At 35.1% G+C, this 24,001-nt stretch overlaps 1 protein-coding gene and 1 long non-coding RNA gene across 2 annotated transcripts in view; one reads left to right on the forward strand and one right to left on the reverse strand.

Annotated features, from left to right (window-relative positions):
* Positions 1 to 24,001, reverse strand: part of LOC137012885 (synaptic vesicle glycoprotein 2C-like) — a 41,810-nt gene that overhangs the window by 4,923 nt on the left and 12,886 nt on the right. The window contains exons 2-10 of the mRNA XM_067376372.1: positions 22,078 to 22,258; positions 20,509 to 20,660; positions 10,583 to 10,716; positions 8,881 to 8,970; positions 8,608 to 8,718; positions 6,872 to 6,960; positions 4,829 to 4,993; positions 2,819 to 2,952; positions 45 to 248 (exon numbers count right to left, since the gene is read on the reverse strand). Coding sequence (XP_067232473.1) covers positions 45 to 248; positions 2,819 to 2,952; positions 4,829 to 4,993; positions 6,872 to 6,960; positions 8,608 to 8,718; positions 8,881 to 8,970; positions 10,583 to 10,716; positions 20,509 to 20,660; positions 22,078 to 22,258 — 1,260 coding nt within the window. The remainder of the gene's footprint in view (positions 1 to 44; positions 249 to 2,818; positions 2,953 to 4,828; positions 4,994 to 6,871; positions 6,961 to 8,607; positions 8,719 to 8,880; positions 8,971 to 10,582; positions 10,717 to 20,508; positions 20,661 to 22,077; positions 22,259 to 24,001) is intronic.
* LOC137012886 (uncharacterized) lies at positions 8,977 to 11,155 on the forward strand. Its single transcript, XR_010893627.1, has 3 exons — positions 8,977 to 10,023; positions 10,464 to 10,494; positions 10,589 to 11,155. It is a non-coding gene; the product is annotated as an uncharacterized lncRNA (long non-coding RNA).

Raw genomic sequence — 24,001 nt, forward strand, 5'->3', positions numbered from 1 at the left:
AATTTAGAATGTGTGAAGTTGCAGTTCTCTGGTGAATGACTCACCTAACATGCTCAAACGACCCACTTTATCCATGAGGAGGGCGGAGACTATGTTGCCTGGCAACACGGCTAGCGTTCCGAGGAAGTTGATGAAATACACCCAGTACGCGCTGTAGTCGTCATCAAACGTCATCTGACAGCCGGTCTTGTTGTGCGCAAACGTGGAGTTGATCACAGAGGAACCGATTAATTTTGAGTCGTCGATATCTGAACAGACAGGAGATGATGAGACACGTGACAGACACAGACAGACAGATATACAGACAGACAGACAGACAGACAGATAGATAGATAGATAGATAGATAGATAGATAGATAGATAGATAGATAGATAGATAGATAGATAGATAGATAGATACTCTACTGCCCTCCTCTGGTCACAGTTTGAACTGCACTCTCTCTCACAGGAGGGTCTTTAGGGAGTTTATCCTCTGAAAACCTATTAGTGAGTTTCAGCATGTGCAGCATATCTGCAGCTCACGCTTTCACTCATTTCATTTCTGTAGCAGCTCTGAAACGGCTTCATTAGAGACATGAACTCAATTTCCCATGAGGCCTCTGATCTCTTTCTGGTGTGTGTTTGTTCTGCTGAGGTGTGAGATTGTGGAAGGTGGGTTTTCCTGAGTCAGCCAGACCCTGAAATGACCCGATCGCTGTCTGCTCTCACTCTATCACACACACACACACACACACCTGGAGCAAACAAAACACTTATCAAACAACATCAACGGCCTCAGACAAGCTCCATAATTCAAACTCGCTCACAACATTTAACTTTTATTATGTTCAGAACATTCTTCAATAAAGAGTTCTATTCCAAACCAATCCATTTTAAAATTTATTTAAATTCAAAATCATACAGAATTCCTGTTTCCATGGTAACAGTAACTTTCAGTGGATCAATCTTCAGGATTATGGGTAGGGAAGAACTTCACAGGGAAAGTATCAATTAGACTGGCTAAATGGTGAAATCACAGACTTCTACAGATGCATAAACCAGCTCTTGAGATGTTTACACTGTCTATGCTCCATAAAGATGATGCGTGTCACTGACTGAATCCTGTCTTCCTCGTATAATCACTGCCCTCGGCTTTTATCTTTCATCCTGTTTTTTCATCTAATGCATCTGCTTGTCTTTTTGCCTTCAAATGCATATAAATTAGAATCAATTTAACTTCAAAGTCTGTGGTTTCTCCCGGATTGTGAGCTGACGTGAGATATTTAAACATCAAACGTCGGTGAAGCTTTACAGCAGATCCGCTCACATCACTGATACCTACAGAACTCACACTGAGCGTTACAGATCCACTACAAAATAGCCTTTTCTCTTCTTTTTTCTTTGCTTTTCCTTTGCTAAAATGGAACAAGGCTTGAGTTTCATGCCCCAAAGAATTAATACCCCACTGACCACAGTCCTATGAGCCAATCAGAGCGCACCGTTTCCATTAGCCAATTAACTTCTTTTTAAAAACACACACACACATGCACACTCTCACAGAAACACAGAAATGGATGCTTAACAGGTCTGATTTTTCAGTGAAACACACTGTTAATGAGCAGACGGGCAGTGGACGGATGCAAACCAGGGGAAAATATATTTTATTATTTAAGATCCAAGTTCACTAGATTTAGATAGTAACATTGTTTCAACATATATGAACTATATATATATATATATATATATATATATATATATATATATATATATATATATATATATATATATATATATATATAATGTGTGTGTGTGTTTTATATTTATTACATATACGTATAATTCATATTTTCATAAAATAAAAAAATATTTAATTTTTTTATTTTTTTATGAAAAAATATACATTTATATTTTTCATTATTTTATTATTTTATGAAAAATATTAATTATATGTATATTTTATAAATATAAATACAGATTGGAATATTTAGAATATATTAAAATGAAAATATAAAAAGTTTAAAAATATACAATCTTTAATTTTGTATTACTAAACTATATTATATTAATCATAATTAAGATAAATATATAGAGAATATGATGATATTTAATAAGTCATTTATATTTGAAATATATATATATATATATAATGTTTTATTTTTAATGAAAAATATACATTTATATTTTTCATTAAATAATAAAACACACACACACACACACACATATAGCTTTAAGAACAATATTAATTATATGTATATTTAATGAATATAAATACATATATTGAATATACAGTATATATATATATATATATATATATATATATATATATATATATATATATATAATTTTATGAAAATATTAATTTTATGTATATTTAATGAATATAAATACATATAAATATAATATATAGAGAATATTTAGAATACATTAAAATGAAAATATAAAAAGTTTATATATCAAACAAACTATAATTTTGTGTTATTTTACATATATTAAGTTTATAAAGTTATTTTTTTACTCTAAATTAGTAAAGATAAATATATATAGAGAATATATTGATAATATCTGAAGTGATTTATATTTGAAATATTATATCATTCTCTCTCTCTGTATGTATGTATGTTAGTGGGACTCGAACACGGGTCCGCCAGCAACAAGGAGGCTAAAGACTGCAGTCGCTAGAGCGCCTCTCGAGGTCAGAGGAGTGAGGTTTACACACACAGCTCTTACCGCCCACATCCTTTACATAAACACACACACACGTATGTAGATGTATAACACCAAAACATGATTGTTTCAATCATCTAACAGCTCTGAAGAGTAGATTTCATCACACTCGTACCTGTATTATAGAAGAACGCTTCTATGATGGTGCAGTTTTTGAAGAAGGAACCAACGGAGCTGATGTCCTCGAAGTAACAGCTCTGAAAGGTGGAGTCGATGAAAGTCACGGCCTTAAACTTCATGCCAATAAACCTGAAATAAAGCACAGGATTGATCAGGACACAATACTCAACTACATCAAACCTTGAAATACAATGAGAACAAAATCAAGATCAGCTTGTACAAATATTCCACATCAAAAAACAATAACAGCTTCTCGACAGCAACGGGGTTAAATGGAGGTCAGATGGAGACGTTTGCTGAACTTCTCAGATGTTTCTCCTTCCAGTTGTTTCTATAATCTATTGAGTTCTGTCATCATGATTCATATGCGTGTGTGTGCAGGACACAAAAGATACTGCCGTCTGATCCCATCACAGCAGCTGGATGCTACAACAACACGATAAGAGGGATGGAGAGAAGGAGGAGGAGTGGACGCTCATAATAAACACAAAGGAAGAGAAAGAGCAAAGCAGACAGAAAGAGAAAAGGAGGAGAGGAGAGATAAGGGCATTTTAATTTCCTGGCCTTGTGTCTGGATGAGACATTACCTCAACACTGGGACGTTATTTATGAGGGAGCGATCAGACCGCTGAGAACATTAACACACACACACACACACGCAGAGCAAACATTAACTGCAGCTGAAGACTCACAATCTGCTCTATTTCTGCAAACACACGTTTAGTTCTAAGATTTCATTTCACACAGAGGAGCTGAAATAGATAAGATGACTACACAGAAAGGGCTCTTAGAGTTCAGTGATGAACGACCAGTCTCTTTTTATCCAGGGAAAACACAATTCTTCTCGCTATTTTTAAACAAGAGTTCGATTTCTAACATTTACAACTCAAAACTTCCCAATAACAGCTTCATTTACTAAAACTAAACTGCAGAAACTTCAGGAAATCTTCATGATTATGACCATAGACTGTTAAAAAAGATGGAAGCCGTGACGCCGCTTCCTTCCATTGTAATGAACTGAACGTAAAACATTTGACGATGGGTGTTGACATGTTACGCAAAAACGTCAGTTTGGAGCCTGGGCATGTGCAGAAGGAGTCATCAGTGGAGGCGGAGTCACGGTATCAAACTTTGCATCATCATTGATGTATTTTAAATAGGCTATATGAATTATAATTTAAAATTCTACCTATAAAATAATATGCTATTCTGTTTCTAGAGCAATAATATTTTTGAAACAGCAAATTCAGTAGATAAACTCAATATAATATGCCACTAGAAACAACTCAAATGTCGGAAACGGTCCTGCCATTTTAAATAAAGGGTTAAACTAATGTTACAGGAGATCGATTGCTGGAATTAGAGTAGGCTATCATTAGTTTTTTCCTGCTAATTTTTATTTTATACCCATAAAAATAATTAGTAACTGCCAGATAATGATCACCTGCTTTTTTACAGTCATGACTAACGTTAGGTGTGTTATCTTAGCTAATAACATTTATTAATTAGCTTATAAAGCGCACATTTAACGTTACCGAGAAATGTTCAGATATCCGTCAGATCCGTCAGGTACAGTTTACTGCTGAACAGCTCATTTTGTCAGTGTGAAATAACACAGAAATCGAAAATTAATAGTTAGTTATTTTTCCTCAACCTCCCCTCAAAGCTCCGACGGTCCTCAGAGAAGCTGTCAATCACAACTGTCAATCATGAAGACACGCCCCGTTTCTATAGCACCAAATTGCTAGCTAATCAAACTTATCACAAAAACGAACAATTGAAAATATATCAGCGTAATAACAACTACCTTAAATGACCAAAACTATCTTTTGGAAAATTTTATTTGAAGCGTAATTTATTTTTATGAATGAGATTATCTGAATGAGATTGCAGACATGCTGTCACACACACACACACACACACACACACACACACACACACACACACACACACACACACACACACACACACACACACACACACACACACACACACACACACTCACCTGTCGTTGATGAACACTCCGTTTTTATGGATCTGGTTCTCCAGGGTGAAATTAAAGGTGAAGTCTTCGGTTCTCTCGTTGTTGTGGATCTTCACGCGGGACGCGTATTCATCCGCCTGCAGGTGCTTTATGACGTCAGGGAACCAGACAGACAGACCGTAGTACCTGTACACAGGAAGTGATGTCATCAGCGGCACATGAGATCAGAGCGGTGACGTTTGAGGGACTAACAAGGGCTGAAGCTCAGTGGTTTGTTTACTGTGCGTGTGTGTGTGTGTGTGACACAGGTGGTGACACCGGCGCTTAGTTAATTAATTTCTGCTCCTCAGCGGTGGGCTTCAGTCTGACAGGGAGCAGCGATAGAGGCATCTGTTCACTCTTTAATTAGTGTGTGTGTGTGTGTGTGTGTGTGTGTGTGTGAATCCTCTTTTATTTTGTATCGAAGTGAGCTTGAGTTTGTCTGTGACAGAGTGAAGACATGACTTTATTAAGACTAAAAGCCAAGATGAGGAGAGAAGATGGGTGAAATTAGACAAGAAAAGAGTGACAGAATAAAACAGAATAGAAATAAAGCAATAAGCGTGAGAGGCCATGTGATTTCACCACAATTAACCTGAAACCCCTTGACTAGAGTAGGAAACTAGAATAACGCTCTGAAGTTTTGTTATTCTAAACTAAAACTATTAAAACCATAAAATTGTTATTAATTGAAATAAAAGCTGGAATATAACAAAATAGAAATATTACATGAAAAACTTGAAATTACTTTAAAAAAATACTTTAAAAAAAATAAAAAATAAAAATGTAAATATTACATGAAAAACTTGAAATGCTTTAAAAACTCAACAAAAAAACATGAAATATAAATATTATATGAAAAATGTGAAATTACTTTCAAAAATACTTAAAAAATAAAAAAAATATAAATATTACATGAAAAACTTCTATATGAAAAACTTTAAACTAAATTACTTTAAAAAATACTTAAAAAAACTTTAAAAAATTGAAAAGTTGCCTTCGCAAAGATCTGAAATAATTAAGCTGAAGTCTAAAACTAAAACTGAAATAAATATAAATAGAATAGAAAGATGGAATAAAAACTACTAAAATTACAACACCACATAACAAAATGACTACAAATTAAATTCAAATTAAAACTGATATTATAAAAATAAAAGCTACTTCAAAATATTAATACATACTAATAATAATTAGTAATATAATTACTACTAACTATAATTACTAATAATTAATATTAGTAGTAATACTAATACTACTAAATAATACCATATAAATATACAAATAATACTAAAAAACACTGGTTAGGGGGTTTGCACACTAAGTATAGTTAATTTCTAAACTGAATTTCAACAGAATTTAAATATGTTTATTGACTATTTTACAGATTAGAACAAAACTCATCCAGCCTGTTTTTAGAACTGGGATAATTGGTTTTAGAATAGAATAGAATAGAATAGAATAGAATAGAATAGAATAGAATAGAATAGAATAGAATAGAATAGAATGTCCAATGCCAGGCCATAGTTTTTAAGTGTGATTTCATGAGTAAATAGGATTGTTGCATACATTAGAGTGTGGATGTAAGCCCTCCTACAGAGCTCTGTCTCTGAGCCCGTCCATCTAGGCTTAAGCTCCTATAAATACAGTAATTAAACTGTGACTAGTCCCCCTCATGCAGCTCCACCCCTGGGCCTAACCACTTCAAGCCAGCTACTTAAATCATGGTGATTACAGGGACTACACTTCATTATAGTGCCAGAGAGGAGCACAGCCAGATTGAGACACAGAAACACAGGGGAAGAAACATAAAAGAATAGAATAGAATAGAATAGAATAGAATAGAATAGAATAGAATAGAATAGAATAGAATCAGATGATATTGTACTCTAAATGCTATGCAAACACTGTGTGATCACTGTAATCACGGCTCCGCTGGGTGATAATGTGTGTAACTACAGGGGTCATGAATCAGGGGACGGTCAGACCAATCAGACGGTGGATATTAGAGCCAAACGGTCTCACCCAAACGACAGCGAGAACCAAACCACGGCCAACTTCACAGTGTTGTCCTTGACGGGGTAATCCCAGCACTTCAGGAACGTGAGCCAGATCTGCACACACACACACACACACACACACACACACACACACACACACACACACACACACACACACACACACACACACACACACACACACACACACACACACACACACACACACACACAGAGTCAAGTAATGCATAAAGTGCAAATAAAACACCTGTGATTTATGATTTCATTTCATCACCCCGTTAAGAAATGCAAAGGCAAAGATGAATCAGCAGAACATTTGGTCTGTCTGAGTCCAGCTGGACTTAATCTTTTTAAATACAATGAGTTTATTCAAACGGTTTCATGTTTCAAGGAGCAAACTGTTTTCTGCTCTCGTCTGCTCTCAATGAGATTTTTCTCTGAGATGTGTTTTTGTGGTCAAATAATATGAATTTTGAAAAATAATAATAATAAAAAGCACTTGAAAAATATTTGTAAAAATCACCTATAAGGTACGGAAGACGATTAGGGCCAAGCAATAATAAAAAAATAAAACCATCTCGAGATTAAACTTGTTAAATTTTGAGAAAAAGGTCGAGATAAAATGTTGAGAATAAATTTGTTAAATTATGAGAAAAAAACTCGTTAAATTTCAAGAAAAAAGTCGAGATAAAATGTTGAGAATAAACTCATTAAATTACGAGAAAAAAGTTGTTAAATTATGAGAACAAATTCGTTAAATTATGAGAAAAAAGTTGTTAAATTACGAGAACAAATTTGTAAAATTACGAGAATAAATTCGTTAATTTAATGACTTTATTCTCAACGTTTTATCTCGACTTTTTTCTCAAAATTTAACATTTTTATCATAATTTAACGGATTTGTTCTCGTAATTTTATCTCAACTTTTTTCTCGTAATTTAATGAGTTTATTCTCAACATTTTATCTCGACTTTTTTCTCGAAATTTAACAACTTTAATCTCGAGATGGTTTTATTTTTTTATTATTGCTTGGCCCCAATCCTCTTCCGTAATAAGGTGACCTATTTTTTTTTATTTTAAGAAAATAGTTTTGTTCAGCAAGGATGCATTAAATTGATCAAAGGAGACATTTAGAATTTCTATTCTTAAATAAATGCTGTTCATTTGAATTTTCTGTAATTCATAATTCAAGTCAAGTCAAATTTACTTGTATAGCACTTTCATAATACAGATTGTTTTAAACCAGCTTTACAGAAAAACCTTATGTTAATACATATATATATATATATATATATATATATATATATATATATATATATATATATATATATATATATCCTATTTTATCCACATACATACTGTACATTAGTGTAAAGTGATATTTATCCAACTATGTAGCATATCTTGAGCACAAATCATCATATTAGAATGATTTCTGAAGGATCATGTGACACTGAAGCCTGGAGTAATGATGCTGAAAATTCAGCTTTGACCATGGGAATAAATTACATTTTACAATATATTTCACAACATTACTGTTGTAAAAACCCTTTACAGAAGAGACTTCTTTCAAAACATTTAAAAATCATATTTTTGAACTCTTGTGTAAATTGCCTTAGACACACAGAAACGCAGTCATCATGCAGGTGGTTAGTCGTTCGCAGTGAATCTCCTCTCACACGTCCTCCATGATCTGAGGTGTGTGTGTGGATCTGCAGGAGATCTGAGGGTTTGTTCACTCACTCCGTGCAGTTCCCTCTTGATCCGGAATAAGACTTTGACTACAGGGTTTGCCGACTCCGACTGCATCTCCACCAGCTCATCCAGATGCTTGGGGATCTTTATACGGTTCACCTGCAGGTGGAGACAGAGAGACGTGACGTTACCAGTGCAGCGCTTCGGTTAGGAACGCTTTGACTGAGTGGGGTCAAAGGGTCAAACCGTATAGCTTTTGCTGGTCTTGTTAAGCACAGCTGGTTGAGTGTGTGAGAGAGAACGAGAGTGTGTGTGACTCACAGTAAAGACTTTCTCCGGCTCTCCGCGCGCTCTCATGTTGGTGTCATGAATCTGTTTGAGAACCATCCACGCCTCGTCATGTTTTCCCATCTGTAGGCGAGAGAGTACACAAACAAAAAACAATCTCAAGTCAAGTCAAATTTATTTGTATAGCACTTTTCACAGCACACATTGCTTCAAAGCAGCTGTACAGATAATCCTGATGTTTATGTTTAGAATATCTTTATAAAATTTTCATGCCTTATAGTCACATTTAGCAGATTAGAGCTGGGTAATAATATAGTTACATTCAGCGATGATGTAAACTATCAAGCAGTTGAGATTTGCTAGTAACCCTTCACGTGTGTATGTACTGTATATGGATAAAGTTATATCAAACTTAATGAGCCCTATCATACACCCGGCACAACGCAAGTGTTTTTTGCTAGTTTCAGCCCGGTGCCATGTTGTTTAAATAGCATTTGTGCCCATTTGTGGGCCTGCTGGTCTGAAAAAGAAGGTGTGTTTAGGCACATTGTTGGCGTGTTGCTATTTTGAGGCAACTGAAACAGACTGCGCCACTGACCACCTGAAACTTGGCCTAAAGTCAATGGAGCAGTAATGGAGTTCAGTTTTTCTGCTTGCAAATCCCGCCATGTACGTAGCAAATCCACCATGGCGTGAGCGCAACTGGCTTTTAAAGGGAATGGGAGATGACACTCTGATTGGTTTATTCCACGTTACGCCCAAAACACACCCATTACTCATTAAGAGAACAGGGACAAACCTTTTAGACCATGCATCGGGTGCGCCGACCATTTTTTTCCATTGTTAAATTAGCAAAAGAGGATTCGGACATGCCCTAAGTGCACCTGTGGCGTGTGCGTTAGACCATGCACTTCGTTCATTAAACGATAGTTCACCCAAAAATGAAAATTTGATGTTTCTCACACAAACCGATCGTTTCGTGTCTTAGGACATCGATGGGTCGTCACAAGCCGCAGGGTTTAATTTGTATTTGTTTGTTTTGTTTTTTTTTTGACTCTTATAGGGTTCCCATTGACACGCATTATTTGACTGACAGACAGCAACGGTTGGAGTTCAAAATCATAATTTTTGTTCTACTGAAGAAACAAAGTCACCTACATCTTGGATGCCCTGGGGGTAAGCAGATAAACATCACATTTTCATTTTTGGGTGAACTATCCCTTTAAAATAGGGCCCTATATATAGAGAGCTATGCAATAAAAGAGTTTACAATTTGAAGGCTAACACTACTTTGCTACACTAGCAGGCAAAATTTTGTACATCTTGTTTTAATTCCTGACAATTTTCATCATATTTGAATAATAGTTCAGTGATGAAAACTATGAAATACGGAATGATGTAATGATCAAAACATATGACACTAATAAAACTGTTATATTTGAGCTCATACTTTTTTATTAATTTTACACAACTTCAGAGTCTCACGAACATCAAGTTTAAGAATTTTGTTAAATAAAACATTAAATTTCACTTGGAATATATGGCATGGGATCATTCTGTGATACATTTGCTGTCATTATATGGACGAACACAAACTCTCCTTTTGTGGTCCATAGAAGAAAGAAGGGCATACTGCACAACTCCAGGGTGAGGAAATTATGTAATTTTCATTTTAGGGTTAACTATCCCTTTAAATAACAGTAAACACACATGTGAACATGCACACTGTCATTACCTCCAGGTAGAAGCGTGGACTCTCCGGCATGAACGTGAGCGCAACGACTGCAGAGACGCAAGGCAGAGCGCAGACCACCACAAACACCCGCCAACTGTGGAACTGATACGCTGAACCCATACTGAAGCTCCAGCCTGATCACACAGAGCGAGAAAGAGATAAATTTATTTTATTTTAGTTATTTTATGCCGGACTGCTTCACAAACGAGGGTCAATTCAACACAAAAGATGAACATGACGGCACATGCTAGTGGATGAGTTGAATCAACTCCACAGCAACTACACAAATTTATCCACTAACCATTCAGAAACGTCTAAAAGTTGTAACTTCTTCCTGAGTCTCTCCATCAGTGTCGACTCCGGTTTGAACAATGTAAGGCTGAACACCGTTACTGACAATCCTCATTTTGGCTGCGTGAGATTCTCCAGCTTTGTTGTTGTTGAGCTGTTAAAGCTCCGCCCTCTTCTGGAAAGGGGGCGGGGAGCAGCAGCTCATTTGCATTTAAAGGGACACACAATTTTTTTATGCTCACACCCAAATAGGGGCAAATCTGACAAGCTATAATAAATGATCTGTGTAAAATAAATAAATAAAACTTTTGGTGTTCAAAAAATGTCAAGTACGTGTCAAGTTATTTTAATAGTACAGTATTACTCATGCATTTGATATAGAATATTATTATTAATATTATCATTTACAATAATAACCCTGCACAGTACCATGGTGTTTTTTGGTTTTGTTGGTGACACAAGCAAATGCGGTTCAGCACAACACAAAATACGCAAAAAGTGATTCCCACAAAAGCCTTTGAAAATTCTCCGCAACTAAATTTCACAGTGAATAAGTTTGTTTTGGTGTGTGTGAAGAGGAGTCGATTAGGAATGCCTGCAGGAGTAATACTGCTGAAAAAACACACTCTCGCTGAAAAATAATCATTAAAGTTGGTATCATTTTCCACATGGCTGCTGCTCTCTGACGCTGCGGAGAATGTCTAGAGGCGCAGCGGCACCATATGGTGTGTGTGTGTGGCTGGAGACGCAGTGTGTTTTATTCACAAACTGAGAAACAGTGAGCGATGGAGCTGAGCAAGATGCTTACAGGACAGCTGCGGGGGAACGGAGAGTAAAAAACGAAGATGCCTCAGAGGACAGAAAGGCCTTAGACCAGAAAAAGATGTTTAAAGGAAAATTCTGTCATCGTTTACTCACTCTCATGTCACTTCAGACACAAATGGAGTTTAGCAGAATGTTCAGGCTGCTCTTTTCAGTGCAATGCCGGTGGATGAGGACTAGTGCTGATGAGAAGTTCATATGATTTGAGCGCCATATTACAAGCTTTCTGAAGTTGATTCTCGTGTCAAAAGCTGACAAAAAAAAGGTTTTCTTAAAATTCCCTTATTACAATTCCCTTATAATAAAATAAGATAAAATAAAATACAAACCCGATTCCAAAAAAGTTGGGACCCTGTACAAATTGTGAATAAAAACAGAATTTCAATTTCAATATTTTATTCAGAATACAACATAGATGACATATCAAATGTTTAAACTGAGAAAATGTATAATTTTAAGGGAAAAATAAGTTGATTTTAAATTTCATGGCATCAACACATCTCAAAAAAGTTGGGACAAGCCCATGTTTACCATTGTGTGGCATCCCCTCTTCTTTTTATAACAGTCTGCAAACGTCTGGGGACTGAGGAGACGAGTTGCTCAAGTTTAGGAATAGGAATGTTGTCCCATTCGTGTCTAATACAGGCTTCTAGTTGCTCAACTGTCTTAGGTCTTCTTTGTCGCATCTTCCTCTTTATGATGCACCAAATGTTTTCTATGGGTGAAAGATCTGGACTGCAGGCTGGCCATTTCAGTACCCGGATCCTTCTTCTACGCAGCCATGATGTTGTAATTGATGCAGTTTGTGGTCTGGCATTGTCATGTTGGAAAATGCAAGGTCTTCCCTGAAAGAGACGACGTCTGGATGGGAGCATATGTTGTTCTAGAACTTGGATATACCTTTCAGCATTGATGGTGCCTTTCCAGATGTGTAAGCTGCCCATGCCACACGCACTCATGCAACCCCATACCATCAGAGATGCAGGCTTCTGAACTGAGCGCTGATAACAACTTGGGTTGTCCTTGTCCTCTTTAGTCCGGATGACATGGCGTTCCAGTTTTCCAAAAAGAACTTCAAATTTTGATTCATCTGACCACAGAACAGTTTTCCACTTTGCCACAGTCCATTTTAAATGAGCCTTGGCCCTGAGAAAACACCTGCGCTTCTGGATCATGTTTAGGCTTCTTTTTTGACCTATAGAGTTTTAGCCGGCAACAGCGAATGGTACGGTGGATTGTGTTCACCGACAATGTTTTCTGGAAGTATTCCTGAGCCCATGTTGTGATTTCCATTACAGTATCATTCCTGTATGTGATGCAGTGCCGTCTAAGGGCCCGAAGATCACGGGCATCCAGTATGGTTTTCCGCTGTTCCTTACATTTGAACTTTTCCTCTTATTGCTACCTGTCCCAACTTTTTTGGAATGTGTAGCTCTCATGAAATCCAAAATGAGCCAATATTTGGCATGACATTTCAAAATGTCTCACTTTCAACATTTGATATGTTATCTATATTCTATTGTGAATATAATATAAGTTTATGAGATTTGTAAATTATTGCATTCCTTTTTTATTCACAATTTGTACAGTGTCCCAACTTTTTTGGAATTGGGTTTTTAAAAAAAAAAAAAAAAAAAAAAAAAATTATATATATATATATATATATATATATATATATATAAATAAAATAATAAATATATATATTTATAATAAATAATATAATAAATAAAATAATCTGTAAGCAAATATTTTTCAAGTTTCACAGAAAATAAATACATGTATTAAATAAATATTGATAGTTAAAGATAATTATCTACATACAAACATATATATAAAAAAACAGCAAATAAAAATTACAAAAACACACATTAGGTTTTAGTATCTTTGTGGAGACTTTCCATAAACATGATTTATATACCATACAAACTGTGTTCTCTATCCCCCTACACTAACCTGACCCATAACGGAAAACTTTCTGCATTTTTACAAGCATCATTTAGTATGTTTATTAAGTTCACAATGTAGGTTAAACAAGTACACACACACACACACACACACACACACACACACACACACACACACACACACACACACACACATACACACACACACACAGAGCCCTGTAGTCTCTAAACACTAATGTCTTCGATTCTAATGCAATTACTCACTCTCGGCTGTAAGAGGCCGTAGGGGACACACAGAAACATCACCACTGAGAGGAAAGTTAATATTACATCTTTAGAACCTGCTCACTTGCAACCTCTCTCTCTCTTACGCCACATCTCCATCCTGAACAATATACAAGATCAGAAATATCTCAAAGACTGCTCTTTCAGAGCTCAGGACACATAGTATGCTCAGTTATGTCTCATTTAAAAGTAAAATGTTCATCTCAGAAGTTTCTCCTAAAATATTCCTTAGAGAAAATATGACTCAAATGACTCAGCTTCATACAGTAAGAGTCTGCACTTTTTCCTGTTGTGGCGGTTAGCAAACAGCATTGCAATACCGCAAGCGCCCCCTTCTGGATTGGAGTGTGAATCGCCTGTGACTGACTGTGTTTGTCTGCATGAACCGAACCATGATGTCCATGCCGTTTGGGACAAATACATGTACTGTTACACCCTTATAATACATATGGCACCAAGATGTTAGCAGCAGATCCTTTAAGTCCTGTAAGTTGTGAGGTGGAGCCTCCATGGATTGGACTTGTTTGTTCAGTACATCCCACAGATGTTCGATTGGATTGAGATCTGGGGAATTTGGAGGCCAAGTCAACGTCTCAAACTCGTTGTTGTGCTCCTCAAACCATTCCTGAGCCATTTTTGCTTTGTGTCAGGAGCATTATCCTGCTGAAAGAAGCCACAGCCACCAGGGAATACCGTTTCCATGAAAGGGTGTACATGGTCTGCAACAATGCTTAGGTAGGTGGTACGTGTCAAAGTAACATCCACATGGATGGCAGGACCCAAGGTTTCCCAGCAGAACATTGTCTAAAGCATCACACTGCCTCCGCTGGCTTGCCTTCTTCCCATAGTGCATCCTGGTGCCATGTGTTCCCCAGGTAAGCAATGCACACGCACCCGGCCATCCACGTGATGTAAAAGAAAACGTGATTCATCAGACCATCTTCTTCCATTGCTCCGTGGTCCAGTTCTGATCCTCATGTGTCCACTGTTTTATATATATATATATATATATATATATATATATATATATATATATATATATATATATATATATATATATATATATATATATATATAAGATCATTATGTGGAGTCTCACACAGATGTGCTTGTTCCAGACTGGATCAATATCTGGCACAAAAGCACATGTGCTCCAGTTAAAAAGGCAATAAGACTGGATCACTTTTTGGCAGTGGCAATAACACTCATTACAGGGCCGCAGCGCTTTGTGTGTGTGTGTGTGTGTGTGTGTGTGTCTATGAGAGAGAGAGAGGAATAACCCCACGGGTGCGTGTTTATCAGTCACCATAGAGAATCTCATTATATAGATTATGTGTGTAATGGAGTGTGTTCATGGACCACTGACTCTAGAGAGACACACTAGCACAACACAGTGAATAACGCAGCACATCGGTATTCACTGCAGCTCCAGCTTCATCACAAACCAGCACAGACCAGCTAAACCAGTGCTTAACAACTGAACACTGACTTATATTGGTTTAGACTGGTGACCAGCACGGCTACACAACAGCAACTTTTTATCCTGACAGTATTCATTTCTACTTCGGAAAAAAAGTTGGAGGATATGCAGAACACACACACACTTAAACGGTTTCACCGCCGCCGAAGTCCTTCACCTGCCTCTCGCCCCGCTCCTGCAGTGATGAAGGCATTGCGGCAGAACCGTTTCAGCACACGCCGCTGCCTCCTGACCACAGAAACGGTGCTAAAACAAGACGCTAATCAATTGACCTCAATTACCAGCACAGTATCTTGCAGAAGACCAGCAGCCCCTTATATCTGCTCTTGTTTACACTCTCTCACAGAAAATTACCCATCAACCTCTCATAATGAGATGATGAAGGACAGAGAGGCTTCTCGTAAAGCAGAAGAGCACGAAACGCTTCCCAGAGGATCAGTTATGTGACATCAGCACAAACATTTGTCTCATTCTCAACAAATTGCATCTTGTTCGGTGCTGTGTGATATTTATGAAAGGTAATTGCAACTTTTTATCTCACAATTCTGACTTTTATTTTCGCAATTCTGATTGGTAATAAAACGCGATAAAAACTCACAATTGCGAGAAAAAAAAGTCAAAGTTGGGACTTTATATCTGACTTTATATCATGCAATTCTGACTATTTATATCACATAATTCTGACTTTATATCAGATAATTCTGACTTTATATCAGATAATTCTGACTTTATAACATGTATTTCTGACTTTATATCAGATAATTCTGATTTAATATCACATAATTCTGACTTTATAACATGTAATTCTGACTTTATATCAGATAATTCTGACTTTATATCAGATAATTCTGACTTTATAACACGTAATTCTGACTTTATATCAGATAATTCTGACTTTATATCAGATAATTCTGACTTTATAACGTATTTCTGACTTTATAACACGTACTTCTGACTTTATAACACGTAATTCTGACTTTATAACTCGCAATTCTGACTTTATAACACATAATTCTGACTTTATATCAGATAATTCTGACTTTATATCAGATAATTCTGACTTTATAACATGTATTTATGACTTTATAACACATAATTCTGACTTTATAACTCGCAATTCTGACTTTATAACACGTAATTCTTACTTTATATCAGATAATTCTGACTTTATATCAGATAATTCCAACTTTATAACACGTAATTCTGACTTTACATCTCGCATTTCTGACTTTATATCACACAATTCTGACTATTTATATCAGATAATTCAGACTTTATAACATATAATTCTGACTTTATAACACGTAATTCTGACTTTAGAACAAGTAATTCTGACTTTAGAACAAGTAATTCTGACTTTATAACACATAATTCTGACTTTTTATCACACAATTCTGACTTTATTTCACGTGATTCTGACTTTATAACACTTAATTCTGACTTTATATCTCACAATTCTGACTTTATAACACGTAATTCTGACTTTATAACTCGCAATTCTGACTTTATATCAGATAATTCTGACTTTATAACACGTAATTCTGACTTTATATCAGATAATTCTGACTTTATAACACGTAATTCTGACTTTATATCAGATAATTCTGACTTTATAAAACGTAATTCTGACTTTATACCAGATAATTCTGACTTTATATCAGATAATTCTGACTTTATAACATGTATTTCTGACATTATAATACATAATTCTGACTTTATAACTTGTAATTCTGACTTTATATCAGATAATTCTGACTTTATATCAGATAATTCTGACTTTATAACACGTAACTCTGACTTTATACCAGATAATTCTGACTTTATATCAGATAATTCTGACTTTATAACATGTATTTCTGACATTATAATACGTAATTCTGACTTTATAACTCGCAATTCTGACATTATAATACGTAATTCTGACTTTATAACTCGCAATTCTGACTTTATAACACGTAATTCTGACTTTATATCAGATAATTCTGACTTTATATCAGATAATTCTGACTTTATATCAGATAATTCTGACTTTATAACATGTATTTCTGACTTTATAACACGTAATTCTGACTTTATAACTCGCAATTCTGACTTTATAACACGTAATTCTGACTTTATATCAGATAATTCTGATTTTATATCAGATAATTCCGACTTTATAACACGTAATTCTGGCTTTATAACTCGCAATTCTGACTTTATATCACGCAATTCTGACTATTTATATCAGATAATTCAGACTTTATAACATATAATTCTGACTTTATAACATGTAATTCTGACTTTAGAACATGTAATTCTGACTTTATAACATAATTCTGACTTTATAACATGTAATTCTGACTTTAGAACATGTAATTCTGACTTTATAACATAATTCTGACTTTTTATCACGCAATTTTGACTTTATATCAGATAATTCTGACTTAATATCACATAATTCTGACTTTATAACTCGCAATTCTGACTTAATATCATATAATTCTGACTTTATAACTCGCAATTGTGACTTTATAACACGTAATTCTGACTTTATATCAGATAATTCTGACATTATAACATGTATTTCTGACTTTATAACACGGAATTCTGACTTTATAACACATAATTCTGACTTTATAACACTTAATTCTGACTTTATATCAGATAATTCTGACTTTATATCAGATAATTCTGACTTTATATCAGATAATTCTGACTTTATAACATGTATTTCTGACTTTATAACACGTAATTCTGACTTTATATCATGCAATTCTGACTATTTATATCAGATAATTCTGACTTTATAACACGTATTTGACTTTATATCAGATAATTCTGACTTAATATCACATAATTCTGACTTTATAACACGTAATTCTGACTTTATATGAGATAATTACGACTTTATAACACGTAATTCTGACTTTATAACTCGCAATTCTGACTTTATATCACGCAATTCTGACTATTTATATCAGATAATTCTGACTTTATAACACGTATTTCTGACTTTATATCAGATAATTCTGACTTAACATCACATAATTCTGACATTATAACTCGCAATTCTGACTTTATAACACGTAATTCTGACTTTATATCAGATAATTCTGACTTTATAACGTATTTCTGACTTTATAACACGTAATTCTGACTTTATAACACGTAATTCTGACTTTATAACTCGCAATTCTGACTTTATAACACGTAATTCTGACTTTATAACATGTAATTTTGGCTTTATAACTCGCAATTCTGACTTTATAACACATAATTCTGACTTTATATCAGATAATTCTGACTTTATATCAGATAATTCTGACTTTATAACATGTATTTCTGACTTTATAACACGTAATTCTGACTTTATAACTCGCAATTCTGACTTTATAACTCGCAATTCTGACTTTATAACACGTAATTCTGACTTTATATCAGATAATTCTGACTTTATATCAGATAATTCCGACTTTATAACACGTAATTCTGACTTTACAACTCACAATTCTGACTTTATAACATATAATTCGGACTTTATAACACGTAATTCTGACTTTAGAACAAGTAATTCTGACTTTAGAACAAGTAATTCTGACTTTATAACACATAATTCTGACTTTTTAATCACGCAATTCTGACTTTATTTCACATAATTCTGACTTTATAACACTTAATTCTGACTTTATATCTCACAATTCTGACTTTATAACAAGTAATTCTGACTTTATAACTCGCAATTCTGACTTTATATCTCGCAATTCTGACTTTATAACTCGTAATTCTGACTTTATAACATGTAATTCTGACTTTATATCAGATAATTCTGACTTTATATCAGATAATTCTGACTTTATAACACGTAATTCTGACTTTATACCAGATAATTCTGACTTTATAACACGTAATTCTGACTTTATACCAGATAATTCTGACTTTATATCAGATAATTCTGACTTTATAACACGTAATTCTGACTTAATAACTCGCAATTCTGACTTTATAACACGTAATTCTGACTTTACATCAGATAATTCTGACTTTATATCAGATAATTCCGACTTTATAACACGTAATTCTGACTTTATATCACGCAATTCTGACTATTTATATCAGATAATTCAGACTTTATAACATATAATTCTGACTTTATAACACGTAATTCTGACTTTAGAACATGTAATTCTGACTTTATAACACATAATTCTGACTTTTTATCACACAATTCTGACTTTATATCAGATAATTCTGACTTAATATCACATAATTCTGACTATATAACTCGCAATTCTGACTTAATATCACATAATTCTGACTTTATAACTCGCAATTCTGACTTTATAACATGTAATTCTGACTTTATATCAGATAATTCTGACTTTATAACATGTATTTCTGACTTTATAACACGTAATTCTGACTTTATAACTCGCAATTCTGACTTTATATCAGATAATTCTGACTTTATAACACGGAATTCTGACTTTATATCACGCAATTCTGACTTTATAATGCGTAATTCTGACTTTATAACTCGCAATTCTGACTTTATATCAGATAATTCCGACTTTATAACACGTAATTCTGACTTTATAACTCGCAATTCTGACTTTATATCACGCAATTCTGACTATTTATATCAGATAATTCTGACTTTATAACATATAATTCTGACTTTATAACACGTAATTCTGACTTTAGAACATGTAATTCTGACTTTATAACTCTCACAATTCTGAGTTCTGACAAAGTCAGAATTGTGAGATAAGTCGCAATTACCTTTTTTATTTTTTTATTTAGTGGAGGAAACAAGCTTCCATAGATATAGTCCACTAGCAGGATAGCAGAATTGTATTTAAATTTAAAACAAAACAAAATAACCAGTTGGAGTAAGTCAAACACACTACCAACCATTTAGCAACACTTTAGCAAACCATATTTATTCAAGGGGATGCTGTAATCTTGTTAAATGTGCATTCTGCATGCACAAATATATAACTGTTTAGGTTTGCATTAATGCAATTTGAATAAAAAAAATCATGAAATGAAATCATGTCAATGCAAAGCAGCCCTACAGATCACTGTACTGGTGATGGATGTGAATCACTGGATATACAGTATTAGTGGAGCTTTATGATTGGAGGGTTGGTGCTGTCACTCACCGTAGTGTGGTATAATGGCCCAGGCCATGGCCGACGCGTAGATCCCGCCCACCATCCAGAACATGCAAAGCCAGCTCAGGTGTTCGCCACGCTTCTCACGGGCCAGAAATTCCGCAAAGTACGAGAACACGATGGGAACCGCTCCGCCAATCCTATAGATAGATAGATAGATAGATAGATAGATAGATAGATAGATAGATAGATAGATAGATAGATAGATTTCATCAAATAAAATCAACAAAGTTAAAAAATTGTCTTTTGCTCCTCCTTTGTGATGCATCTAGCTATTTTTGAACACAAGGGCCTGTAGTCTGTTTCAGTGTCTATGACCTCTGACCCTGGTTCAGATGGGCCGCAGTGATTGCGCCGCAGCACTGATTCAGTCTGGAGTCACTGCACCGCTGAAGGCCAGGAGACCACGCTGAAATTCAATTAGCAATAAAACCCCCTCTCTCCTCTTACATTATGGGTCTGTGCCAGGAGGTTAAAACAACTGTGACATTGCAGAAGTGCTTGAAGAGAGACAGAAAGAGTCTGACTGACTGTGAGTCAGTGTGTCGCTCTGAGTCCTTATCACTGTGTTTAAAACGACTTTTGTTCTCAGACGGCAGACAGGAGGACGGACATGATGGGGTTGCGCTGTATTCATTGTATTCAGGACATTCCTACGGGATATTTCCAGCTTCTGAAGTGGTTCAATGCTCAGAAGATGATTCAAAAGAAACAAAATGTCAAGGCTTGCATTTGTTTTGCAGGTGTATGATCAGAACAGATCATTTCAGTGTTTTACACACTTTACCTGTGTCTATAAACATTTGCGAAACAAATTGAATTATCATGCACCACTGACTCACTGATGCATTCATTTGCTTGACAATAAATTATTTAATAAAATTTTATACAACATTTTATTCCTAAAAAATGGTGAATCTTTTTTTTTTCCCTGGCTGTTGACAGTATTTTCTGATGTATGGAGTGATAAAGAGAGAAATCCAAAGCCCCTTCTGTAAACACCTTTGACTCTAATATGAAACAAGAAATGTTCAACATTTGGCTTTATCCAGTATTCAGAATTCTGTTCTGGAACTGTATGCAAATTAGTGCATATTTAATTATATAATGGATCATTTGCATATTTAAACAACTTGTAATACAAAACTGCTGTTATAATGTACTGTGATTAATCATCTGGGGAAGTATGGCGATGTACAATAATTGATTTTACCCTATTCGCCTGTAGTGTCTTTTCTTAAAGGGACAGTACACCTAAAAATGAAACTCTCTTTAAAGTATTAGTAGACTGTTAGGTTAGGGTTAGTGTTAGTGTTAGTAGAATAAGTTGCATGTAGCAGAATGTCTCAAAATAAAGTGTTACCCAAAAGTCTTATGGGTTTGGAATGACATGAGGGTGAGTAACCGATGACAGAATTTTTATTTTTTTATTTTTAGAACGCTCTGAATAACCTTTCCCACACAGCACAGTTAATTAACTCATTAGCTAAGTAAAGGAAAGATCATCAAAGCAGAAGATGGATCGTTTCCTCCATCCTCAGGAAATATGAGACTCACCCGAATCCCGAGAGCATCCTGCAGAAGAGGAAGGTGCCGTAGCCCTGAACGAAGGACGACAGGAAGGCGAAGAAGCCGTTGACTGACATACACACCAGCAGACACTGCCGCCGGCCCACCTTATCTGACAGACCGCCCCAGAAGAAGGCACCCACCATCATTCCCAGATACACCACACTGCCTGAAGACACATACAGAAGGATATTAGGAGTTCACCATCCTCATCATGAAACCACATACTTCACACACACTCATTCTTGTACACCTATCTTTGTGAGGACATTCATTGCAATCTCTAGCTCCTTATCCCATCACAGCTAAGGCCATGTTCACACTGCAGCTAAATTCGGTTGTCAGTTCACCTTAATCCCATTCTGTACAAACACAGTTCAAAATTTTAGGGAATTTACAAAAATTCTATGCAGTGTGTACAGAACCGAACTGAACAACTAGTTGTTAATGACGTATTTTAATGTGCATCATAAATGTTTCTCTCTTTTGTCTGTGAAGTGCAAAACATCACAGGCCTTGACTCATTTGTGTTGCCAGATCTTACCAGAAAACACAGCGAACAATAACCTGAAACAAATCCAAATACTTTATGCTGAAAACCAGAGCAAAATATCATAACCCACACCTGCTGACCCCGTAAACTCGATCGCTTTACAAGACAAGCTTAAAAACAAACTCAAAAACACTTATAATAACTGGACATGGCAACACCACAACCTTAACTGTGACTTTAAAAAGAATAATTCAAAGAAATATACCAAAGTTCAGATTTTTCAATTGTCTTGATTAAGTATCATCTTTGTCCAGTGATATTTTAGTACAATTTATATACTTTTTTTTTAGTATGTATTAATATTTTAAATTAGTGTTAAAGGTGCCATCGAACGTTTTTTTACAAGATGTAATATAAGTCTAAGGTGTCCCCTGAATGTGTCTGGGAAGTTTCAGCTAAAAATACCTCATAGATTTTTTTAAATTCATTTTTTTAACTGCCTATTTTGGAGCATCATTAACTATGCACCGATTCAGGCTGCGGCCCCTTTAAATCCCATGCTCCCTGCCCATCGAGCTCTCGACTACAATACAGTGCATTTACAAAGTTTACACAGCTAATATAACCCTCAAATGGATCTTTACAAGATGTTCGTCATGTATGCTGCATGCATGCTTCGGGTCATGTGAGTATTGTACTTATTTGGATGTTTATATTTGATTCTGAATGAGTTTGATAGTACTCCATGGCTAAAGCTAACATTACACACTGTTGGAGACATTTATAAAGAATGAAGTTGTGTTTATGAATTATACAGACTGCAAGTGTTTAAAAATGAAAATAATGACAGTCTTGTCTCCGTGAATACAGCAAGAAACGATGTTAACTTTAACCTCATTTAACAGTACATTAGCAACATGCTAACAAAACATTTAGAAAGACAATTCACAAATATCACTAAAAATATCATGTTATCATGGATCATGTCAGTTATTATCGCTCCATCTGCCATTTTTCGCTATTGTTCTTGCTTGCTTACCTAGTCTGATGATTCAGCTGTGCACAGATCGAGACGTTAATACTGGCTGCCCTTGTCTAATGCCTTGAACATGGGCTGGCATATGCAAATATTGGGGTCATACATATTAATGATCCCGACTGTTACGTAACAGTCTGTGTTATGTTGAGATTCGCCTGTTCTTCGTAGGCCTGAATCTCAAACAAATGAGATTTATATAAGAAGGAGGAAACAATGGAGTTTGAAACTCAGTGTATGTCTTTTTCATGTACTGAACTCTTGTATTCAACTATGCCAAGGTAAATTCAATTTTTGAATCTAGGGCACCTTTAATTTTTATTTTTACATTTTTATTTTAATTCTGTTACATGCTTTTGTCATTTGTATTAGTTTTTGTTGTT

This window comes from Chanodichthys erythropterus, chromosome 22, assembly GCF_024489055.1.
Source record: "Chanodichthys erythropterus isolate Z2021 chromosome 22, ASM2448905v1, whole genome shotgun sequence".
In the NCBI taxonomy this organism is placed as follows: Eukaryota; Metazoa; Chordata; class Actinopteri; order Cypriniformes; family Xenocyprididae; genus Chanodichthys; species Chanodichthys erythropterus.